The sequence below is a fragment of the Anolis carolinensis genome, chromosome 4, assembly GCF_035594765.1.
Source record: "Anolis carolinensis isolate JA03-04 chromosome 4, rAnoCar3.1.pri, whole genome shotgun sequence".
Taxonomy (NCBI): Eukaryota; Metazoa; Chordata; class Lepidosauria; order Squamata; family Dactyloidae; genus Anolis; species Anolis carolinensis.
This window is the reverse complement of record NC_085844.1, coordinates 127463732-127479192: the sequence shown is the minus strand read 5'-3', so window position 1 is coordinate 127479192 and position 15461 is coordinate 127463732. Positions and strand designations below refer to the sequence as shown.

Genomic DNA, 15461 nt, shown 5'->3' with positions numbered 1-15461 from the left:
GTAGGTTAAATGTTTTTGAATATTTACATAAAGCTCAAATTTAAGAGAAGACTGTCCAACTCTGATCAAATCATTATTCGCATCTTATTCAATGTAAATGTGCTTATGTATCCTTTTAATAATAATGGAGTAAAATAATACATGTGATGATAATAATAATAAATACAGGAAAATAATAAATGCAATAATAATAATAATAATAATAATAATAATAATAATAATAATAATAATAATAATAATAATAAATAGGGTAAAATAAATGTAATAGTAGCAACAATAATAGAAAAAAAAAATAAATGTACCATATATTCTCGAGTATAAGCTGACCCAAATATAAGCCAACCAGGACCCTCACCCGAGTATAAGCCGAGGGGGGCTTTTTCAGTCTTTAAAAAAGGGATGAAAAACTAGGCTTATACTCAAGTATATACAGTATATAAAATAGATATAAAAATCAACCATTTACTGGTAATGAATCAGCATTTGCAAAACTTGTTAAACTGTCTGATTTTCCTTTTTCTTTTTTGGAGTACAGCTCAAGCATTTTCTGCAGAGTCCACTGTAAACACTGCACATTGTTCCTAACAGATTTGTGTAAATGGTTAGCATTCAGAAACTTTTTAATGTTGCCAAATTTTTGTGACCCTAGCATTGAATTGTGGGGGGATCCCATTTGGAGTCAGGACTCACCGTTTAAGAAGCCATGTATTAAAAGTATGTTGATTGAGGGCAGAGGGAAAATCTGTGTGCCCTGTTCTAGAAGAAGTATGTTGATTTCAAGGCAGAGAGAGAATCTGTGTTTTATGTTGCATAATACTTGTTTGTTGGGTTTTTTAAAATTGAGTTTATATCCTACCTTTCTTCTTTCACAGAAGCCAGGGCATCTTGCATCCAATTTAAACCACAGTACAGCTTGAAAAGCTATTAGTACAAAAGATTTTTTTAAAATTAAATAAACCATTCTATTAAAGCACAGTGTGAAAACCATTTAAAACACATTTAAAGTGTAATAGAAAAGACAAAAGCACAGCTGCAATAAAAATTCCTTGTGCTACATTAATTATCCTGCCTCAATGAAAACGCTTTTGTCTGCTAGTAGAAAGAGGGGAGAGAAGGCCAACTGAGCCTCTTATAAGGACTGCGGAGAAGGTTCTCATCTGTTTTTCACCAAATCTGCTTCTGGTGGTATTGGTCCAGAGAGAACGTTTTCTCCCTCAAATCTTAAACTCTTGCTGGCTTATATAAGGACATATGTACTCAAACTATACAGGGCTTTCAAGGTTTCATGTGACCAGGTCAAGTTCCGGGTCACATTTTGGACCACTGACATTTCTAGTTTTCGAAGGTAGCCCCATGTTGTGTAGCTTACAATAAACCAGCTTAGGTGTAATCAAGGCATTTGTTAACCTTGGGCAGATCTTAGATTTCTAGAAATGGGCACAACTCGTGTACTAGCATAAGCTGTGCAAATACAAATTGGCCACTGCTGACCTGGGCCTTTTGACTCAGATCTGAATCCAAGAGTACACTAAAGCTCTAAACCTGAGATTTCAGAGGGGGGGAGTATAACCCCATTCAGGAAAGCCAAATCCATATTTCTTTTTTCTTCGTCTTGATTTGCCTAATTGACTGGCTGGGAACACCTCTGAATTATACTTCAGTTTATTCAACATTCTCCAGTCCATTACTCACAGAAGAGGATGATTTAGCACCAAATTTACTTTCTTGGAGTTTAATGGAAAGGAGAGAGAATTGGATGTCATCAGTATATATACTCCCAAACCCTGGATGACCTCTCCTAGTGGTTTTTTGTAGGCATTAAATCAACGTGATGGGACAAAACCAAGGAATGTTGTCAGATGGTATCAGTTTACATAATTAGTAGCCATTGGAGGATTTTAATAGATGATAGCAATTCTATCAGATCCCATTTTTAGTGACATAAAAAATTAAATATTACACAATTTTCATTTATGTGTGCACAGGAATAATTCATATGGACCGTAGAATCGCATGAGAAGTATGCAGAACGTAAATGCTCAGTCTAGGAATGTGAATAAAGTATATTCTCATATTTCTGAAATTTTTCATTTAAAAGAAATCAGGTTTCATCATTTGAAGCTTTAAAAATAAATGACATTCTGATTTTAGAGTTAATCAGATGTATCCAGAAGCTTGTGTGTAACTCTGTGCTACCCATTAAACAACTCCTAAGTGCACTCTTGAGTAGTTCTTAAAAGAAATGTAGCCTTGAGAATCAGGAAGCAAATTGGAATAACATTTACCTGTCTGAAAAATCAATCCAATTGGAATATTGTATAATTAAAGCATTTCTGTTGACTAATATTTCTTCAGATTCAATTTAGCAGAAGAAACCTGAATTAAACAAACTTCCTCTAAATTAACTTAATGGTAAAAATGCCCAAATTGCTCAGAGTATTGCTGATGGTGGTGTTTATATGCATTTGTTCTTGAAGAGAAAATTTTGCATGAGTTAACAATAGTTGTGACCTGATTTAAACTTGCCTCCTTAATTAATTTTCCTCCTCGCTCTTTATTTTCATTAATGTGTGTTTAATTTGACATGGTGCAGTCAGGAGCTTGGAATGAAAAGGGGAATGTAATGTGTGGGTTCTTAATTATGGTTATTAGTGAAAGTGTAAGCTGAATAGACCTCCAGTGCAAGGAATTTTTTTCTCTGTCCTTTCAACCTTCCTAAAGTGAAAATTTGTGTATAAATGAAAGTGGTCATATCAATCAGTAAGCATTTTTTGGATCTGCAAAATTTTGAATTCTGCAATCATTGTTACAGCCAGTTGATGACAATAAAACCACATTCTTTGACTATTAGGACAAGATAATTTTGGTTTTAAATAACCAAATGTGTAGATTTTTTTAAAATGCTATAACCATAGGATGAGTCCATACTTTTCTTCAGGAAGACTTGCTGGATTTACACTGACAGTCCAAAATAATCAAGAAGCAGCATGATGATGATGATGATGATGATGATGATGATGATGATGATGATGATGATGATGATATGTTGTATTTGTTACTTCTTCCTTTGGCTCAAGATGGGGTACAATAAAGTGAAAAACATATCAACATAAAATACATATTTCAAAACAAACTATTATAATAAAAAGGCATCCCATAGACCCAGGGTACAAAGATCAACATAAAGGGGCAAAATAATTATTCAAAGTGGACTGGTTTAGCCTGCAAGAAAAGATAAGGATTGCAACAAAAAGGTTGGATTAGCTCAAATATTTTATCTCTCAGTGTCCACTTAAAGTATTTCTTAATGATTTTTTTACTAAATTTTGACAAATAGGGCTCCCCTGAAATATTGCAGATTGTTACTAACTTAAATGGAAGTTAGCAGGGCTAAGAACTGGAAACCTTCAGTGTTCTGCAGGGGGGTTAATACTTTTTCATTTTGGTTTGGGTTTTTTGTTGTTGTTCGACTGAAGCCATTCTTGTTGTATTATGTATCACTAAAGGATTGGTTGCAACTTTAAATTGGGATATTTTGCAGCTGTTTTGGGGCAAGTTGGAAAATGGGAGAGTGTTATTTTTACTGTCTTTCAAGAAACATCCCAGTTTAGCACAACAGGAAGTCATTCAAATTACAAGGCATACAGCTCCCCAAGTCCATGACTACTTGCAAAAGCTGTTGGGTATTTACGCAGACTGATTCTGTGCCAATTCAGAATCAGATCTGCTTGGGAAAGTATGTAGTGGTTTGAAAAAAGGTAGGCCAGGGGTTTTAGGATTACATAGGATTTCCTGTCTCTACTAATAAAACTTTTGCTTTGCTACTACAATTAGAGTTGATATTCTGCCCTCTAATGAGGATGGTGGTAGAGATTCTCAGATGATTTAACCTTTAATTATTAAATTTCAATACCATCATGTCAATCAGTCAGTTATATAAGCATACCTAATTAACTATCCATTCAGTAAAAATAATACTTCAAGTTAATGCAGTATGTTTAAGAAAATATCCATATAAAGATATTACAAAGAGCAGTAATATTAGGTCTTCACACATCCGTGAGTGAGACACTGTGATTGTATGTCTTGCCCAAAGGTCAATTGCTTTGCCAGTGTTAATGTTAGCAAGAAAATCCTATAATTTCTTTACAGAATTCCAATTGATAAATATATTGACTAAATCTTTGAAAGCAGTATGTAGAATGAAAGCAAGCAGTAGCACCACCTCAACAGTTGCCTCAAAATTTGACTCTATGGTTTGATACAAAACACAGTCTAGCTGTAAAGTTCAAGACATCCTTCCTCATATGATTTTCTCAATTCCTAGCTTCTTATTTACTTGGAAACTAAATCAAGATTTTTAGTTCATAATCTTACTTGTAATCAATCAATCCACTAAATAACATGTAATTAAATTTGACTTAATTTTGGAATATCCATATTTGCAGTCTTATTGAAGGAAGTATGGAAGAACACGAATAAAAAATCATTATTGGAAGGGAAGTGTTTTTTCAAAAAAATAAAAATTTGGCATTGTAGTAAATCTTATATAGGGACATATGTACTCAAACTATACGGGGCATTCAAGGTTTTATGTAACCAGGTCAAGTTCCGGGTCACGTTTTGGACCACTGGCGTTTCTAGTTTCCAAAGGTATCCCCATATTGTGTAGCTTAGGTAATTTGATTCAGATCCTTTGGGAGCAATGACTTCGAAACAGTAACATGTGAACAGATGTACTAGGCAACCTGGTTGGTAGTAGAAATGATATAAACCTCAGGCTTATCTCTGACAAAAGAAAAATAGGGGGAAAATGGCCTAGACACAGCGAAAAGCCAAGAGAATAAGTAAATAAGGCTTTGCAAAAGTTATGAATAATGAAATAGTTCAGAAGTTAATGTATTCTCTAAATGTGTCCTAATAACCTTATTTGTTCCTTTTCTCCAATTGTGCTTACCTGTTCCTCCTAAGTTTGATAGGGGGTTTACTTGTGCTTACCATAGTGAACCCACAGAATAACACATTCACTGGTCCACATAGAGAGGCCAAAGTTCCCAATCCAGGAAAGGATTACCTTATTTACTAGTCATAAGCATTCGGGGCAAACCTTGCTCCGTTTCACATCTTGTCTTTCGGTGAGGGCCCCAATCCATTTTGATTGAGCTTCCTGAAATTGGGAGGGCAGATATTTGTTCTTCCGTCTTCTGTGCCAAAAGATCCATTTTCTTTTGGCCCATTATTGGGGGGGGGGCTTTACCTGGACCTACATGTGCAGGCTTTTGGCCTACGCGCCAAGGCCTGGCAGGGCCTGCAGTTGAGCGCCGGGTATGTAGTGCTCCTTACTCAGCGCTTGGCTGCAGATTCTCTAGCAGACCCTGCGAGGCCTAGGGGTGTAGGCTTTGGGCCTATGCACCTGGGCCTCACAGGGCCTGCAGCCAAGTGCTGAGTAAGGAGCACTATATACCCGGCGCTCAACTGCAGGCCCTGCGAGGCTGGGCCTGTAGGCCCAAAGTCTGCACCCATAGACCCAAAGCGCTGGGTTGCCTGCAGTCCAGTGCTTTGGGTCTATGTCAGTCTGAAAAGTGGGCTTGGAACTAGTACCCGCTCCAGCCTGCCTTTCATATTGAGTTGATTTTTGTTTTAGGAGGGGCCTTCCCATTCCGTGCCATCAGAATGGACGGTACGAAACAGAAACACAAATCAAACTGGCGAGACAAATTTTGGGCCCATGTCTAATATTTACTGGATTCTAATACATACCATTTTGAGCTAAATTATGTCGCCTAAATTAGGGTGCACATTAGATTTGATGGTTGCCAGGGGTGGCTGGCCGCTTGAGTCAACTTCAATGCTTTCCTCTCTCCATGACCCTCATATCAAAAACCATTATTTGGGCTCTTGACTTATAAATGAGCTCAACTTATCCAGGGGGTGTGAGAATGTCTGTATGGAGTTTTCCTACCTTGGTTAATATTTAAGAATCAAACATGTGTCTGTGATGTAGCATTGATGTGTTTCCTTCTTTTGCAGGAGTCTAATGTGCTAATTGCTGCTAACAGCCAAGGTACAATTAAGGTAAAATAATCCATAGTGTTCTTTTAAAAAAGGGGGTTTTAGTAACTGCAATGTTACAAAAAGTTTTTCTAAGAGATCCTGGAAAATGTATGAGTTACCATATTTCTTCAGTTGTAAGGCTCGTGTGCACACACACACACACATCATCCATTTCAACATCAATAAGAAGAAGACAGATATGGGAGATACACCTGTGATTCTAAGACTCATCCCATTTTTAGAGATGTTTAAATAGGAAAAAGTGTGTCTTAGAATTGAAGACTTGGATTTGTTGCACATTGCCAAACTGGAAATCTGCAACATTGAGTAAGGAAAAAGATGAAGAATGTGGGTGGATTGAAATGTTTAATATGCCTAATAGCATGTTGGTGTCTCCCTCTTTCTGTTGATGTGATGCATAAAAGGTTTCATCTTTCATTAATACCTATAGTTTTTCTTTATCCCTTTAAGAAGCAATAGTGTAAGTTTTTCTGCCTTTTCCATCTTCTGTGGTGGCTATTTCCTCTTAATATAAATCATAGCTTCTGTTCTGCCCTTCCACATTCTGTGACACATTCCTTTTCAAATTCCCTTCTTCATCATGGACAATTTTCTGGCCGAAGAATGCATATGCCTCTCCCAAGATCCAGGAAACCATATTGTGAAAATAGCAGCACCTCCTGGTTCTTTCCCATTGTAATATCCTCATTTGTTCACTCCCATGTTTTCTTACCCGCTTGAGTAGGAGACAGGAAGAGTACCTTCTCAATGATGGATAGAGTAAGTTCTAGCTTAGAATCATATAATACTAGAGTTGGAAGAGACTGCAGGCATGGGCAAACTTTTTTGCCTTGGGGCCGCATTGTGGGCCCAACCAAGAGGGCCAGGCTGGGAGGGAGAAGGCCTGTGAAAGGGTGGGGTCGGGCGGGGGCAAAGCAGGGCTCAGGTCCTTCTCAGGTTGTTTTCCTGGTTGCTCACCCATCCTTATGTGGTAAGAAAAATGAGACATGCGGCAACTGCCCCAATCCTCCTCCCTGATCCCCTCCCCCAATCTTTGGACTGTCCTCTGAAATGCTCCAGAGAGCTCTTAGCCACTGTGTGCCTTCCTCGGGCTATCCTCTTAGCCGCTCGTCCCGTCCTTATGCCGGGAGGAGGGTGAGACTTGCAATGGCTGAGAGCTCTCCAGAGCGCTCTCAGCTACTGTGTGCCTTTCTCCCCTGTTCTTCCTTCATAAGGATGTGGTGGGCCACCATTTCCTTATGCTGAGAGGGCAGGGAAAATGAGGAGGGTCTGTGGTCAGTGCCCAGGGGGCCAGTAACCACGTCCAGCCCCCAGGCCTTACTTCTGAAGACTAAACATGCCCAGCTTTTAAGCCACTCCTCATAGGTCATGGTCTCCAGGCCTTTGATCATTTTAGTTACCCTCCTCTGGACACGTTCCAGCTTATCCATATCCCTCTTAAATTGTGTTGCCCAAAATTGGACACAGTATTCCAGGTGAGATCTGACCAAAGCAGGATAGAGAGGCACCATGACTTCCCTCGATCTAGACCAGTGGTTCTCAACCTGGGGTCCCCAGATGTTTTTGGCCTACTACTCCTAGAAATCCCAGCCAGTTTACCAACTGTTAGGATTTCTGGGAGTTAAAGGCCAAAAACACCTGGGGACCCCAGGTTAAGAATTACTGATCTAAATACTATACTCCTTTTAATGCAGCCGCTGCTGCATCACATTTGCGCAGACGTTACTTCAATTGGGATGGTTTAATCTAATTACGAAGACTCAATCCTGACGCTGCCACCAATTGTGATGGTGCTAAAGCCAATTGGGAAGACTCAAGCCAATTGTAATGGTGTCAAAGCAAATTGTAAATGCTGTTTCCACTGCTGAGGGGATTTTTGAATCTTTTAATCCATCTAGATTATATATATATCACCTTTATATGAGGGGAAGGATTACAGGGGGTGATCTTTATTTCAAGATCCCAGCCTCTTCTCTGTAGTTAGGGATTTCTGTGTTGTTGTTCCCTTTCTGAGGTAATTGTAAATATCACTCTTCCCCAATTAGGTGATTTATTAAGGTAACTGCCACCAACGTGAGGCTTTTGAATTATCACCGATGAAATTTGGCTCCACAGACGCAGATGAGATGAAATGAGTCCGTTGTTAACAAAGAACAACAAGTTTATTGCGTACAAAGCTTATGGTTGCAGGTTGATTGATTTACTTATGGAACTTTAGATAAACAAGTGGTTTAATAACTCTTATAACCACCACACCAGTAGTCTCTGGTGTAATTCCACTCTCACTCTCCTACTGATGATATAAATTGTAGTGAACTCTAACCTCAGCTGAGCTCCTTAGTGAACAATGTCCCAACTACAATAAAAGCCTTTAATTTGATCTACTACCAATCAAATTCCTGATAACTAGTCTTTCCCAACTAGAGATCTTGACTAGGCTCCCTTTAGTCTGCCTTGACTAAAGATTTTGGCCAGGCCTGTCTCCTCAGCCCTTCTTGACTGAAAAGCCTCCAGCCACGCACTCCCTGGCTTCTTTTTAAAACTCCCACTTTTTCCTTTTCTTGGCTCCGCCCACTTCTCCCTCTGGTGAGCTAGCCAGCTCCATCTCCTTGGTAACAGCACTACTGTGGATTGAAACAAGATGGCTTCTGTTTCAGCTGCTGTGTCAACTAAACACAAATACATACTCTAACAGTCAAAATCAAACATAATAACTATGACTTCTCCACAACAATGTTGGCTCGTGTTCAGTTAGTTGTCCACTAATATCATTTTCACATCTACTGATGTCAAGCCAGATGTCACTCATTCTGTATCTGTATGTTTAAATGTTTCCGCAATATCCTATACTCCTTGTTGAAATTCATTTTGTTAATTTTAGTCGGCCTCCCTTATCTGTTGGTGTCATTTTGAATTCTGACCCTGTCTTCTGTAGTATTAGCTATCCCTCCCAATTTGGTGTCATCTGCAAACGTGATAAGCACACAGTCTAAAACTTCATCTAAGTCATTAATGAAGATGTTGAATAACACTATCCCAGGGACAAACCCTGCAGCATTCAGTCACTTTTTTCCAGGATGAAGTGGAACAATTGGTGAGCACTCTTTGAGTTTGGTTGTTTAACCAATTTCAGATCTACCTAACAGTAACATTGTCTAGTTCGCATTTGACTAGTTGGTTTTCCAGAAGATCGTGGGGGACCTTGTCAGAGGCCTTAGTGAAATCACAATATGCCACATCCACAGCATTCCCTGCATCTACCAAGCTTGTAACCCTATCAAAGAAAAGAGATAGAATTAGTCTGGCATGACTTGTTTTTAAGAAATCCATGTTGACTCTTGATAAAATTTGGCTCTCTTTCTTGCTCCCATTTTATACATGTAGCCTTCTGAAGAACAAATATGTCTGTAGCTCATTTGCCTCTAAGCTACATGTTTATGGAGAATATGTGTTACCCATATATTAATTGAATTCTTCTTTTCTTTTAACCAGGTCCTGGAATTGGTATGAAAGGTGTTCTGTCTCTCAAGGCTTTTAATACTTGATCCTGCTTTCATCTGGGATTCTCAGTGGGGCACAGAACTGAAGCTAACTTGCTCTTCCTTCTGAGAGCAATCATCTTTCGAAGAGGTTTTTTTTTTTCATTGTGGACACTCTTAGGTTTTCCTGGGACTTGGAATTACCAGTGGAATCAGTACCATCAACATTAACCCCACAGACTTTGCTGCTGCTGACTCTGTTGCTTATCTAATTTTTATGAAAGGGGGGAGGAGAAATGGTTCTTTTAAATAAAAGCAGATATTGAATAAAGAATGATGACACCTCATTGAGCCACATATGGAAATAAGACATATTTTTGTTGATAGGCATGATCCCAGGTTTGCCCTTGTAGCAAGGCTATGTTCAAGAGCTGGTTTGGAGTTATCTCCTTGATTACTACTACTGAGCTTTTTTCTTCATTTCCACCAGAGACGAAGAAACTCACATCACAACTGGAAATCCTTGAGCATGTGTCTTCTAGTCCGAGGCCCTCAAGTAAACTTTATTTTAGCTCTTTGTTTTTATTTGTGAAATGAATTGTGTGTTCAGGCACGTTTCCCACGAAAAAATTGAAGCCCTTTCTACAATCCAATAAGCAATGATTATTTTATCCTGATGTGAAAGGACCACTTCTCAGGACATGCAGACAACTTGATCTCCACCTGCTCCTTGATGTACATCTCTTGCCTACCAACTGAGTAAGAGTGCTGTCTGTGATGCAAACGTGGTGATTGGAAGCAGATCTGACACTACTTAATTATTCCCTTATAGGCCACCAAACTGTCAATAAATAATGACTACTTGTCTCTTTCATTCTGAGTAATGCTGAAATTGTTTGACTGGAGGCAAAAACAAGAATGCCTATACACACACAATCCGATTTGTTCACCCCTAATGACCCCATTCCCCATCTGTGTCACTTGTAGAAGCCAAGCATTTTCCGTGTTGTAATATACTTGGGAAGCACATTATGGTAGCCTTATTTTTTAATAAAACTGCATACAATTAGTTGTACCAGTGGTGAGAATGGGGAAATAAACTGTGATTCCAAATACTCCATATTGTTAATTTGTCATCTGATAAGAAAAGTCTTGTTTGTGGGGAGTGCTTTGCCCTGTTTATATTGAACTCAGGAGCACTACTATTGCCATGTCTTGGAAGAATTTGCATCCTGAAAATATGGGGTTGTAATGTCTAACAATCACTTGATTGTATCAGTCTCCTCCTTGTTATTTATTTTGCATCAACACTCAACATGACACTTTATAATTAAAAAACAGAACAAAAAGATGTTAAGAATGCTATTAATGAGGGAGAAGACAATTTCGTACAAGGATCCATAAATCTGCAATGGCAAACCATAAAAATAAACATTCCCCTTTCTCTTACATAGAGCAGAATACCTCTTTGAATATGTGCATAAAAATGAATGTTGCTTATTACAAGCATTTTAAAAAGTATGCTTTTTGCTTCAGAAATATTGGAACTCACATGCAAATTGAATTCCAACTTCTCTAATTGAACTGCAGGTTAAATGAAAAGGCATCAACATGCAGACACCATGTAGCACCAAAAGCACTCTTCTTGGCCTGCTGTGACTAATATCATTCTGAGAATTACAGCTTTTCTTTTAAAATAGATGTTTTTCAAAGCTGGAAGAGGTTTTTACACATGTGATCTTGTATGCTACCTATTATTCCTCAAAAGAAAAGAAGACCTCTACCTCTCTAGCTGACTTTACTTTTTCTTAGTTTCATTAAAAATTATATCACTGCAATTTTCAATTTGTTTTTCACGATGAATATTTTTGCATCATCATGAGTGAATTATTTTTATTTAACCAAGTGGCTAAAAGATTTGCTCACATCAGAATGGGCAAGGGCTCTACCTCCTTATTGCCACTATCTTAACTTTCTAGTTCAAAAAATAGTAAAAAAAAAAATGCAAGAAAGGCAGTCACATCACCAACCAAGCATTATATAAGGAACCTTTTTAAAAATATTATCAGGTGGGAGGAAATTCTACCATGTTTTAAGAAGTATGAAAAAGCTCCCCTCAATCAGAGCAGATTTGCGTACATGCATACATACCAATATGATAAAATGGCCTCCATAGAAGAGGAACAATTTTTTACAAAATATTTTTATAGAGGCATATGGGGACTTGGATCAGCCACAGATACCCATGAAGGAACATGTGCACATTATAAGTTATGCTTTGCTCACCCCTGTCCATATATCTAATTGATGGGCTTAGAAACTCAGAGTAGGTTTTTTCTTTATTCTGTGTAATTACTGTGGAGGTAGAAATGTTGTAATAAGAAAGACTTTGTGGAAATCTCATGAATTTACTTGATTTAGTATTTGGAGTAGAGATAATGGCGACTTCACTATCACTACCATTTTCTGGATTTTATTTGTTTTTTCACAGTGCTACTTTTAAAATACTCGGTTCTATATACTTTTAATTTTCTTTTTTTTTAAGAACCGTTATGTGTTACCATTAAATATTTTACCAACGGGAACTGAAGGGCTGGGAGAATGCAACTTGTTAATGTACAAAAAGGGTCTGGGAACCTGGATCTTATTTAATTCTGATGATGACGTTGCCAAAAACTCTTGTGAAAAACATTGGTACCAGCCTTATAGAGTACCAGTAGAGTACAGTGTTCCTTCACTTATTGCGGGGGTTAGGTTCCAGGACCACTAGCAATAAGTGAAAATCTGCAAAGTAGGGACACTATATTTATTTTAATATTTGTTCTTTATTTTAGTAGATAAACACTATTTTAAGTCTTTATCAACCAATCGTGTGTTGATAAATCGTCTCCTCCTCCCGTTGCCGCTTGGGCTCCTTTTCTCTCCCTTTGGCTTCTCCTTCTTCCCTTCCTTAGGCTATAAATTGTAATTTTTATGATTTATAATGGTCTTTTAGAGTTTATTGAAAAAACCGTGAAACAGCAAATCCATGAAAAGTGAACCGCAAAGTAGTGAGGGAACACTGTAGCTGTACCTTTGTTCCTTTCTGTTGTTAGCATGAATAGCCTTGGGATGACAACCTACAATTGGCAATATGGTGCTCTCTCCTCTCCCCCCCCCCCCCCCCCCGGGCAAGATGTGAGTGTTAGCCCATGGTTTTAAAGTTGGGAGATGAACATAACATGATCATAGTTCTAAATTTAGTATAATGTTTTTAATGTATTTATTTCTTGGTTGTTTTGCTATATTTATAACCTGCTTTGCCTCCAAGGAGCTGAAAGTACCTTCTCCTGATTTTAATCGTTCTGGGAGACTTCAACATCCATGCTGAGACTGCTCTGTTCAGAGTGGCTCGGAACTTTATGGCCTCCATGACAACCATGCGTCTTTCTCAAGTGATGTCTAGTTCTACTCCTGTTGCTTGGCACACACTGGATCTTGTTTTCTGTGTAGGATAATGATGTGAAGTGGAAGAACTTTCCACGGTTCCATTGTCATGGACTGATCATTATCTCATCAAATTTAGACTCACTGGGAGTCAAAATCTCTGCAAGCATGGGAGACCAATTAAAATGGTCTGTTCCAGGGGGTTGATGATTGGATGGATCAAAGAGGCTGGAGATTATCAAGTCACAAGAGGCCAAAAACTCTTAAAAAAAAAAACAAGGGTAAACACAGCCATAGGTTAGAACATTAATACCAGTCAATGATTAACTGAGTGCATACTATTTAAGAAACAGACACGCCGCCTGTCATAAACATGACTGATGATTAGGACCTATGTCCAAACACACTTGCTGAAATGGGTAAGCTAGCCAATGTCAATAGTCCAATGTCAGAAGTGCTGGATACAAGAGTCCTTAGAAAACAGCAGAATATCCAGAAGCCTGATCCAAAATCAGAAACGCAAAGTACAAACTTCAACATGCCAATTCACAGTTACAGAAGTTGAAGTCAGAAGTCCTTTGGGAACAAACGGGGAAGCAGGACAGTTAGGTCCAAAAGGGTGTTGGACTCAAACCAGATAATTATGAGGTAGGGAGGGGAAGGGAAGGGTTGCTAGCCCCAGCATGTTTCAGCCCACTATGGCGGTAGCAGCAGGGTCCAAGCTCTGCTTCTCCATCGAGTCCTTGGAGGGCAACAACCTGCTTTTAACTAAAAGGGCCCAACAGCTGGCCCTGAGCTACCTCCCTGGAGCCTGGAAGTCACCTTCCCCGCTGGCACTGCCTTTGCACCCTCAGGGCCCCAGCCCACATTGTATGTTGTCCTGGCTGCCACCAGGCTGCTCTTCACAGAGAGCCCCAGTGGCAGCATCATCCCTGCCCTTCTGGGCCTGCCCCACACTCCTCCTTCGCTGTCCCACTTTTGACGGCTGTGCTTTTGGTGGTGTGTGCTTCTGCCACTTCTGCAGTGGGAGAGCAACCAGCCAAACAGTGCCTCCTTCCTGCCACCGTGTGCTTGGAGGGGGAGGAGGGGGAAAGCACAGAGCCACTGATCATGCTTCACGGAGCCCTAAAGCACAGTTTGAAGTCTGCTGCTCTAAAGATATGGGTATGTTTAAGCCTAGTTAAAACCTCCAATTATTATAATATATCTCCTTTGTAAATTGTTGGGCATCTATTCTTGGAAAGCATTGTCCAGATCCTCAGTCTGGCTTGGAAGTCTTGTAGTAGACCCCAACAATGAAATCCCTGTTTTTCTTTCCCCCTTAAATTCTATCCTGTTACTCTCAATCTGGCTTCCAAGGTTAGTATGCAGGACTGTAGCCAAGATTGGGGGGGGGGGGGGGGGAGGGTGTTAGGGATTCAACTCCCTCCCCCCATGAGTAAACCTGGTTTGCTCATGATTTTTAACTGGTTAACCCCCATGAGTGTCCAATTAAGTTTATCTGCCTTGAGTGTCCACTGAAGTTTATCGATGGAGCCTGATTTCTCTATTATTTTGCTTTATGGAACTTCTCTTCATGATTTGCTAAAGAAAAGTTTCAAACACCCCCCCCCCCCAAAAAAAATTCTGGCTATGGCCCTGGTATCATGGACTTCCTCACAAGTGTAAAAATCTTTGATATACAATGTTACTCCACCTCTTTTCCTGTTTGGTCTATTTTTCAAAAGTAGGTTATATCCCTGTATTACAACATAACACGAGACTCATCCTATCAGGTTTCAGTGATACCAATGATAACGTATTTGCTTTGTTGTATTATTTCAGAGTAATAGCAGCACAGCAGTAGTTGGATGGAATCAGTGGAATGCAGAACGAAGAGACACCCAGAGACGTTAATAAAGCTATATACAAGGTTTTACTATATGTAGTAATAATCAAGACAAACAGGCTTGCAGACAATAGACGAACACAGGACTTGACTCTACTCAAAACAGAACAGAACTGAACTGATGCAATCAGTAATGCATACACACTTGTGCCTGGACACTCCCCAGCTCCAGCCACACATCAAGGTCATCACAGCTTCTTAGTAATTAACTCTTTCCAGACTATGGTACACTCTGGATGATGCAATCAGTATGCAATACTGGCAAGACACAAATTTCATTTAAACACTATCTATACACAAATCCTACATTAACATATTAAATCCTCAAGTTCTTGTTTATTTGTGCATTAGTGTAGTAGAGACACCAAAGACTATGGGTCATCCCACCTAGCTGCTTAAAGTTATTTTCCTTTTCTTTATAAAGTTCTTGTTCATTTTTGCCCAATGCTTTCTACAACTGTTGGAGTATTCTCTCCCGATAATCCTTCCTACTCAAATACAGTTTCTCTCTTGCACATAACTGTTTAAAGCCCTCCTGATCAGGTTTATGACACCCTTTGAAATGTATTTTCCCCACTAAAATAGAGGCTTAA

General features: G+C 39.1%; 1 protein-coding gene across 2 annotated transcripts in view; it reads left to right on the top strand.

Moving 5' to 3' along the window:
* cop1 (COP1 E3 ubiquitin ligase) overlaps window positions 1-10669 on the top strand; it is an 81645-nt gene extending 70976 nt beyond the window's left edge. For both annotated transcript variants that reach the window (XM_008108948.3, XM_003219867.4), the window contains exons 19-20: window positions 6031-6075; window positions 9568-10669. In XM_008108948.3, coding sequence (XP_008107155.2) covers window positions 6031-6075; window positions 9568-9585 — 63 coding nt within the window. In that variant the 3' untranslated portion in view covers window positions 9586-10669. The remainder of the gene's footprint in view (window positions 1-6030; window positions 6076-9567) is intronic.
* Window positions 10670-15461: the final 4792 nt, after the last annotated feature.